At 41.4% G+C, this 9,694-nt stretch overlaps 1 protein-coding gene across 1 annotated transcript in view; it reads right to left on the reverse strand.

Annotated features, from left to right (window-relative positions):
* Window positions 1–9,118, reverse strand: part of EIF2S2 (eukaryotic translation initiation factor 2, subunit 2 beta, 38kDa) — an 18,748-nt gene extending 9,630 nt beyond the window's left edge. The window contains exons 1-3 of the mRNA XM_010854871.1: window positions 8,938–9,118; window positions 4,152–4,329; window positions 2,397–2,500 (exon numbers count right to left, since the gene is read on the reverse strand). Of these exons, the coding sequence (XP_010853173.1) occupies window positions 2,397–2,500; window positions 4,152–4,329; window positions 8,938–8,952 (297 nt within the window). The 5' untranslated portion in view covers window positions 8,953–9,118. The remainder of the gene's footprint in view (window positions 1–2,396; window positions 2,501–4,151; window positions 4,330–8,937) is intronic.
* Between the last annotated feature and the right edge of the window lie 576 nt (window positions 9,119–9,694).

Genomic DNA, 9,694 nt, shown 5'->3' on the forward strand with positions numbered 1-9,694 from the left:
CTATCCAGTTAGTGACAAACTCCATGGATTTAAGGGCTCAGTCCCATAAGACTGTTTTCATTTTGGAGGCCAATTTCAAGTACAGAGTCCCCAGGTTTCCCACACATATGTCCTACTTAAAGTTCAGGGGTTCCCAGACACCCCTAATTCAATCACTTGCTAGAAGGGCTCAAACAACTCAGGAAAACACTTACCTTATTATACTTGACACATATATACACAGTATATAAAGGATATACCTGGAAACAGCCAAATGGAGAATATGCATAGATCAAGAACAGGGAGGCAGAAGTGTAGTGCTTCCATGCTCTCTCCAGGTATACCACTCTCAACATCCCAATGTGGTCACCAGCACTGAAGCTCTCCAAAACTGTCCCCCAAGGGTTTTTTTTACTGAGCCCACCCATGAGATTTTTATGGAGGCTTCATTCTGTAGGCATCATTGATGAAATCATTGGCTCTTGGTGATCAAACTCAGATTCAGAGATTCCAAGAGTCTTAGGAACTATATGACAGGACCAGTGGAAAAGACCAAATATTTTTTTTCTTATACCATTGCCAGCCTGGCACTAGGCTGTATAAGGAGGTCTTTGGGCAACACTTCAACAGATGAAATCATAAAAGAGGGAAAGGCAGAACCCATGGAGAATTAGGGTCACATGATGAATGGACAGAGAGAAGGTAAAGCTTGATCCCAAGATTAGCTGCTATAGTCATGGATGTAAACCAGGCACAACCTTGAAATGAGACACAAAAACCCTAGAAGAGCAGAAAGGGCTAGTTTAGTTCCAGCCTTCTAATCTCACCTACTTTCATCAGTGTATCCAACCTGAAGTGTGCTGTCAACATTACTTATCAATATCTACTTTTGTGCTACTCTGTAAACCTTGCTATAGCAATTTTAGAAATCTAATGAGCAAAAAAGCTCAAATAGCCAGGAATAAATAAAGTGCAGCCTTAAAATGCCAAATCCAGCTGTGTTGTCTCAGTGCCACATCTGACCATCAAAGACCAAACAGCCCATGTTTATCAGCTGGATACACCAGACAAGAAACCAGATATTAACCTAGCCTGTAAGACGACAATCAGTAAATGAGAAACTCAGACAGGCTAAATCTAAGTTAGCACACACCAGTCAGCTTCTAGTCCTATATTAATAATTTTATCCCAGTAAGCTCTATTTCTAACCTGGAGGCTAAGACCCAGTGAAAGGTAGAGAATAGCACAAAGTATTTTTCAAGATTTTTCAAAAGCTCTGTGGTGGTCTGAAAATTCAAATCTTAAAAACACTTCAGCCTCAAGTTAATGTCCATGTCTTGCCTGATAAGGATACTTGAAACTTCTTGTTATGACTTAAGAGCAGAGTAAAAAGTATCCAAGCACTAAAATTAGAGCTTATAAGTGACTCTTCAGGACAAAAGTTACTAGAGAAATTTGTTAACCAAGACTTTCTGTGGCATATCTCTAACGTGTCACCTGGTTACCCGGGATATTTATACTTCATTTATTCAGTATAATCTGAACATTTCTCTTTATCAATTTCCCTACAGTAGTAGGAAAAGAAGAGAATCTCCAAACAAGGAGAGAATAGGATAAATCCAGGTAAAATCATCTTGTTCTAAAGAACTCCAAATTATCCCCGAACCTCTGAAAACGGAAAGTATCTTACTTGTTTTAGTACCCTAACAATTAGCACACAATGCCTGACTCACTGTCTTCACTAATACATATCTGCTAAATTATCATTAAAGAACAGACTTTCAGCTCCTTTCTCCACCCATCCTCCTATTCACCTACTTAACCACCCATCTTTCTACTCCTTATTCAAAGTAACTCTGAGATAATTATTTTAGAAATCAATCCAGTAATAAGACAACTACAGGGCCTCAAGTCCCCACAAGATCAGAGAATTCCATAAAACCAGCCTGACTGCTCTGGATCTCCTGTAGGAGAACAGGCCATAAAATCAGCCACCAACCACCACAGGCCAGGGCTCATTCTTTGCTGCTCAGAGGTATACACATAAATCTGTGTATCCTCAACATGCTACCGAAAGTTTAACAGAAGAAATCATAGGGATATTTGTTCTACAGGATTTCTCACAGAAATCTCTCTCCTCAGCCAATCTCAGTATGATTAATGATAAATGGCATTTTGTAATCATCTTAATGGCACACAATACAATGTGTAAAAGCTAAATTTACATTCCTTTGAACCATAGTTCCTTTAAAATATCTAGTCAGACACAATGCCAAGAAAACGACCTTAACAGTAGTGACTAAATCCTTAATTAAAAAAGCAAAACTAGTAAGAGATGAGACAAAGAGGGAGAAACATCAGCCATTAGCAACCTTTCAAGAGGTCAAATTTTACCTTCAATAAGAAAGCAATACTACCTTTATACCTTCTTCAGCTTCATCAATATCAAATATCTTTTTTGATTTTTTCTTCTTTTTCTTCTGATTAAAGAAATTCAAATCATCTAGATCATCAGAAGCATCTAAAAGATAATTGAGATTATCAATTATTAGCAAATAGCAAAGGCAGAGCATTGAGTTAAACCAATGTTTTATCTATTAATCAAGTCACCAGAATGAGAGACTGGTATTAATTAGCACAGTAATTCCTCTACAACTACAAAGGTTATGGTTCTAAAAATGCAATGGCAGGTTAACTCAAAGCTTTGTAGGAAATTACCTAGCTAGGGGACCATATACTGTGCTCAGTCACTTAGTCTTGTCCAACTCTTTGTGACGCCATGGACTGAAGCCTGCCAGGCTCCTCTGCCCATGGAATTTTCCAGGCAAGAATACTACAGCAGGGTGTCATTTCCTACTCCAGGGGATCTTCCAGATCCAGGGATCAAATCGGGGACCATGTAGGGACTATTTATATAGTAGCTGACCATATGATGCCTCATTGTTCCCAAAACAAAGTCAGGGTTCTAACATAATTTTCCAAGGCTCTCCAGCTTTATCAACTTCTGCCTAGTCTCTCATATTCCACCTTAATCCCTAGTTCCAGCTCAACTGAACTACCTCCACTTCTTAGTGCAGTGTGTGTGGTCTCTCACCTTCAAGCCTTCCTATGGGCCCTCTCCCATAGCTCTTACCTTCATCTCACAGGATCTTTGTTAGAAGTTACTTCCACCAAGAAGTCTTCTCTAAGCCTATCTTTCCTATCCCCTAACTGCGTTAGGTATCCTGTAGGTGCTTGATAATAGTACCTTCTGTCATTCCAATAGAGGTGTTTACTTGCTGCTTGTCTATCTCCCAATGAGATACCGAGGGATTATGCCTTTCTCACCTATTGTGCCTAGTCCAACAAGTTATTCAATCAACCAACAAAAGGCCTTATAAAGTATTTCACGTTCATTAAAATGAGACTACAATATGAACAAAATGAAATTTTATCTACCATTAATGAGTAAAACTAGGTTTGGTTTAATAAGTTTTCCATTTGTTCTGCCCTACTGTACACTAGGAATATTTTTAAATGCCTCTATTACAAAGGTTTTCAAGGAGCTATTTATGAATTCATAATTAATTCTTATTAAAAGAATGATTTATTTTCCAACTTTGTTTTAAACGTTTACAAGATGCTTAGCACATGGCAGATGCTCAATAAATGTCAGTTTTCTCTACCCCTAGTACAGTGTCTTCTATTCAACAAATATAAACATGTTTACTAAATCATTTAAATGGTGTTTATGTTAGAGCACAAGAGTGAGTAACTAATGCTAGCTGTAATTTTAATGTCTTCTATATATTTTCAAACTTGTTAAGACATAAAACTATCTATCTTGGTCCTATTTCTTTCTGCCTACACTCAAATACAACCACCGTTAAAATTGGAAAAGAGACAGGAAAAAAAAAAACTGGAAGAGACTTCTGGACAGGCTAGATTAGAAAACCAGCTGTGGAGTGACAAAGTTTTACCATCTTTGTCCTGTGGATTTGGTGGAATCTTCCCTGAAACAAGTCCAAAAGAAATCTGGCAAGGTCCCATGTGCCCAGACTATTCATGGCCTCAGCCTCACTGTAACAGCTTCTCAGGCTGCGAGGGTCATTGTGTGCACAAAATTCAAAACACCAATGGAAGAGAACGAGGTCTTTCAGAACAATATTGACTCTCTCATGTTTACCACTTACCTTTTTTCCTACTGTCTTCTTCATCAGCTTCTACATCTTTGTCCTCAGTTGGCTCTGGCTCCACTTCTTTTGTTTCTGAGGGCTGGGTTTCTTCTGTCTGGGCATCCCCTTCCTCATCTAACATAAAAGGCTTCTTCTTCTTCTTTTTCTTCTTGCTCATAGTAGGATCAAAAATCATCTGTTTAAAAGATAAGAAGAAAAGAAACCGGGACCATGTGATTATTTTTAATGATGCTCACGTAACAAGCGTGTTGCAGTCTCAAAAGGCATGCTCTTAAAAAACACATGTACTGTTTTTTAATTTATAAATTATCACAAGATAATAGAATTTAGGAAAGGGAGCTTAGCGTTATAACAACCTAAGCTTCGTCCCTTGCTTTATGAATGAGAAAACCAAAGCCCAGACAAGTCATCCATGTTTTAAGTTTGATAACCTGGGTTGCTACACCAGGAGACTTGACCTGATTTTAAAAAAAACTTAAAAATGTTTTTTTTATCCTGAAATTCAGACAAACTTTTAAAGAAATCCATCATCAATCCTTCGTATAACAAATCCCTATCTGAGTGAAAGAAACTTCTATACAACCTTTTACTCTGCTTTGTTCTTCTAGAACATTAAAAGAAAATGTTTAAAAGCATAAGTCCAGAACCTAACTGACTGAATTCAAATCCTAATTCTGGTTTTTACTTTTGTTACCCCAGATAAGTTCTTGCCCTCTCCACACCTCAACTGTAAAGTGGAGATCAGTAGCAGAACCAAAACCAAACCTAAAAACGTAAATAGGCTTCCCTGGGGGCTCAGATGGTAAAGAATCCACCTGGGTTGGGAAGATCCCCTGGAGGAGGGCATGGCAACACCCTCCGGTATTTTTCCCTGGAGAATCCCTTGGACAGAGGCCACTTTAGGCGGCAGTTCATGGGGTGGCAAAGAGTCAGACATGACTGAGCGACTAAGCACAGCACAAAAAGGTAAATATACATAAAACACTTGGCACGTACCTGGTACAAAAGTACTCAATAAATGTTAGCAATTGTTATACAATTTATATATAATGCTTTAGAGTTGACAAAGCATGGTATGTCTTGCTTCCTATCACCAAAATCCATCAACTCAGGGTTATCTAATCTTTAAGACATATCATGAAACTCAAAAAAAATTCCCAAATTGATTGTAATTAACTTAAAATCCTTTATGTCCCAAGTACATTAAGGAAACTGAGCTACACTGAAACCAAACTATGGTCTGTAATAAGGGAGAGTGGTATAGTATCATCCTCACCCAATAAAGAAGGATCTGCAAGATGTTTTGGAAATTGATACAGCCTCATTTCAAAGTTATCCCCTCCTACCTTAAGAATGCTCTAACTGTATAAATGATTAATTCTAGAAAGCAGTCAGTCTGAGGAGCATAGTTTGGCAAACTTAAGAGTAGTAAACAGAAGAGTTAGGAGGAAGGAGTTCCCCACTGCTGACCTACTGGGTCTTGGGTCACCCTAAATACTGTGTTGTAATCATTCCAAGGAAGAAGCTATAGTTCATCCTCATTCCTGAAATATGCAGATTTGGCAAAATGACAGATAACACTCCAAGCACTATAAATCTGGTTGTCTGGCAGGCCATTTACTGCATTTTTTTTTCAGTATCAAGTTTGCCTAGAATATTAATTATCTTTTAACTATTATTCAGTAAAACAGACCAAAGATGAGAGGGACATCCACTGCTATTATCCTTTGAAAAACATTCATATAGGTCCACAGGGAAACATTATGGTTGTAGCCTTGAAAAGGGTTATAAATATGTAAGAATTATACACTGATGTAATTAACATCTCTCCCAATTACTGTCTCTGGATGCTGAAGACATATACTCATCCCTTCATTTTATTCACACCACTCAGCAAAACTAGAGTTTAAAAATATGGAAACCAGGGATTCCTAAACAGTACCCAAAGTAGACCTCACTCAAACCACAAGGTCAGTCTTGACTTACATGTGGTTTTTTTTTTTTTTAAGACTTTTATATCTGAAGTATCACAGTCCAGATGTTTTATGAGACTAGTTGGGATCTGAGAAGCAAATAGTTGCTCACAGTGTGCTTAAGGAAAATCAGACTCTTTTGAGCTATCTTTTTAAGTCTACAATAAAGTCTTCAAACGTTTTCTCTTTTTAACTTCCCACACTGGGTTGGGTTGAAGAAGGTGAGGAAAAGGGATACCAGCAAAAATTACCAACAGACTAAAGTGCTTCAGCAAATTGGAAGCCTACTCACATCTATCATACCTTACTCAAGATAACTTTAAGGCCTAGAAGGCACCACCCCAAGAAGGTAGGAGTGAGCTGCAAAAGAACCCAGAGAGGCAAGGTGAGCAGAACAAATGCTGTGTGGTCATCTCTGGGTGATAGGATTCTGGGAGATTTTTATTTGTATTTTGTTCTTCTGTGTTTTGTATACTTCATACAATACACATTCCATTTTTCATTCAGTTTCTTTTGTAAAACACCTTACCATGTTGTGTGAAAACCCAGTATTCAGATACTTTGTGAATGGGGCCCAGTAATAAGCAATAATCTTAGCTACTGACAGCATTTTGATGCCTGCAGATCAGGGAACTTTTCCTCACATGGCAGCCCTCCTATTTCTAGAATACTGCTTTTCAGAGTATTAATCTTAAAAGAGATTATGCTATTTGAGTTTTGGGCTTACTTGCCAGGTTTGAAAGGAAGTGTGCAGTTTATGGCAACTATACATTAAAAAAAAGAAAAACAGGAAATGTGAAAAAACAAATAAATTACTTTTTATTAGATTCTTCAATCCTCTATCCTGGCTACCATGCAGGACTACTTCTGCTGTAGGACGTCCCTAACAGTTTATCATTTCCACCTACCGATTTTTCACTTGATCCTTACAAGCCTGTAAAGTAGCCAGAAGTTAAGGACTGGCCTAAGAAAACTTCTCTATCCAACAGGATTAAAGGAACCAGAACCTGCACATACCTTCAGAGTGGAAGGCAAAGGTGGGATTCTAGTTCCACTAACTTGCTCTGTGATGTTGGATGACTTAACTTCCCTGGGCAGTTATTTCCAGTTTACAAAATGGACTGGTAGATCTGAGAAATGCAAAGCTTTTTAATACTTCATTGGCTTTCAAAGTCCTCTGCTGGAATGCTGGTTTTGCCATCTCTGCTTGTCAAAATCCTTTTCACCCTTCAGTAATATTCCACTTCTTTCAACATCTAATCCCACCACTAAAACTGAACCCTCCAGCCCTCCAAACTGCTGTTAATGCTCTATTTCTACCTCCTGTACCAACTAGTAGTAGAACTCTTACAACACTTGTGAGCACTTTACCATATAAAACACAGAATAGCACCCCAGAGAACTCTGTGCTATACAGATGCTTACTTGTTAAAGGTAATGGAAAGCTTAGAAAATGAGTAGAAACAAAACTAACCTGACACAACGCCTCTCAGAACTTTTGAAAGACAATGGTGGACAGCAACGGCTAACCATGACCTCCAAAGCAGGAATCGCATACTTCCCTCAGACTCAGTTTCCTTCCTCAGAGTCTCCTAGGCACCAAACGGAGATCTGGAATTCTAAATACTACTGGCTCAGTCACTTACTATTTGATTACGAGCATCACACAACTCTCTAGAAGCCTCAGTATTCTCATTTCTGAGAATTAAGAGCTTGGAATCGCCTCCAGAATAAAATCCCAAATCCCTTAATTTGTCTTCAAACTCCTCCATGAACTAGCCACTACCTATATTTTAAGGAATTAACTCTAATCAAGTTGGATAATATTCTTCGTCCTTGCCCTGAATCCTTTCCACTACTTGAAGAAATTCAAAGCATTTTCAGGACCCACCTCAAATGACAAAGCTCAAAAAAGCTTTGAATTTTTCTCTGCTCTCCAAGGCCCTGCTGGCCAATCACTCCAATGTTTACAGAAATTAATCAAAAACTTAAGGGAGTTTTCCAGCGGTAGTTCAATACCTATGGCTCGTACTTAAAAGTCAAATGTCATTTTAGGCCGGTTGGATTTAAATAAACTGCGATAAACCTGACCAAAAAGGGACTTGAGGAAATTTGCTGAGGTACAAGTAAGACAGTGGGAAAAGACCGAGGGAGCTTTGCAGCCCGGACTTCCCGCTGACGTCGCTGAGAGCTATGCTAAGGCAGACTCAGGGACTCCCGCCCTAAAACTTTCCCAGGTTAATCACTTTTTCAGACTGAAGGATGTTTTCTTCTTGCCTTCTCCCCCTCTCTCCCGTCTTAAAAAAAAAAGAAAAAGAAAAAAAAAAAAGCTCTAGATAAGAACAAAAGTGGATGCCGGGCAGGACAAGCCAGCCTGCAAAGTTTGAAACGCGGTCGCTCTACTAGAGCCGAGAGACGCTCCTCTCAGTACCACCAGCGCCCAGCGAGGGAGAGTTGGAGCTGCAGTCAAATCGAAAGGAATGCAGGAGTCGCCGGCCCCAGTCTCGTTCAGTTGGGGCATGAACCGGGGATTCAAGCCCTCTTCTAGAGGGCAACTCTACGTGCTCTCCATTCCGGAAACGCCGGCCACGGGAGGACGCCGGCATCAGCGCCGCCGCCCTGAGGAGAGCCGGGAACCGCCAAGCCAGGGCTCCGGAGCCCTCGCCGGCTCTACCGCTCCGGGTCGCCTAGGCCCGGCTGCCCCACATGGCGGCGGCCGGCCGCTAGGCCGCAGGCCCAGTCTCCCATACTGGGGTGGGTCTGGCTCACTGCCTGGGTCCCTAGACATAGTGCCAGTCTCAGGCCCTCACCTCGTCCCCGGACATGGCTGCGGCTCGAGTGGGCTCGGCACGGACGGAAACTCTGACGGGTCAGCCCCAGGCCCCGGCTTCAGCGCTGCTCCTGCCGACACTTCTCCCACCACCGCACTAGGCTCTTGCATCAGCGAAAGGGAACGACACCCCGCCCTCTCCTCCCAAACGTTATAAATGCGCCTGCGCAGAGACCGCCAATGCGCAGGCGCGCGGAGAAGCCGACCTAGCGCGCTCCGACTGGCGCGAGTTACCAGGCGACACCGTGTGCCGGCAAGCTGGGACTTGTAGTCCACCCGGAAGAGGCAGGCGCTAGCGCGGTGACTGTCCAGCGGCCCCTGCGCGTGCGCGACGCTAAGGAAGCCGGCCCGGAAGGTTCGAGTTTGCCGGTGGCTGTTCTTACCTCCGCTTTTGGAGGAGCAGGGAACCCAAGCTGAATTCGGGGCGGTTTCTCCTGAGTTAGGGAGGTGGGTGAGGCATTCAGTAATATGAACTCTTTGGGGCTTTAATTTCTCTGCTACCACTTCCACCGTGTCCCCGTGGGGTATGCTAGTGTTTGAGTAACTCGAAGTTGGAAGCGGAGGCGCTCACATCACTGAGGCGTTTTACTTCAGAAATCTAACCCAACAGGCTGGATTTCACTTTGGGAGGTCGGAAACCAAAAGCCTCCTCCCTGTAGACGGGAAAGGAGACCTCATGAGGAGAAACGGCCTGGCAAGAGGCATTCTGTCCGGAAACCTCAAAATCCTTGTTTGTA

Source organism: Bison bison, unplaced genomic scaffold (genome assembly GCF_000754665.1).
Source record: "Bison bison bison isolate TAMUID 2011002044 unplaced genomic scaffold, Bison_UMD1.0 scf7180017864352, whole genome shotgun sequence".
NCBI lineage: Eukaryota > Metazoa > Chordata > Mammalia > Artiodactyla > Bovidae > Bison > Bison bison.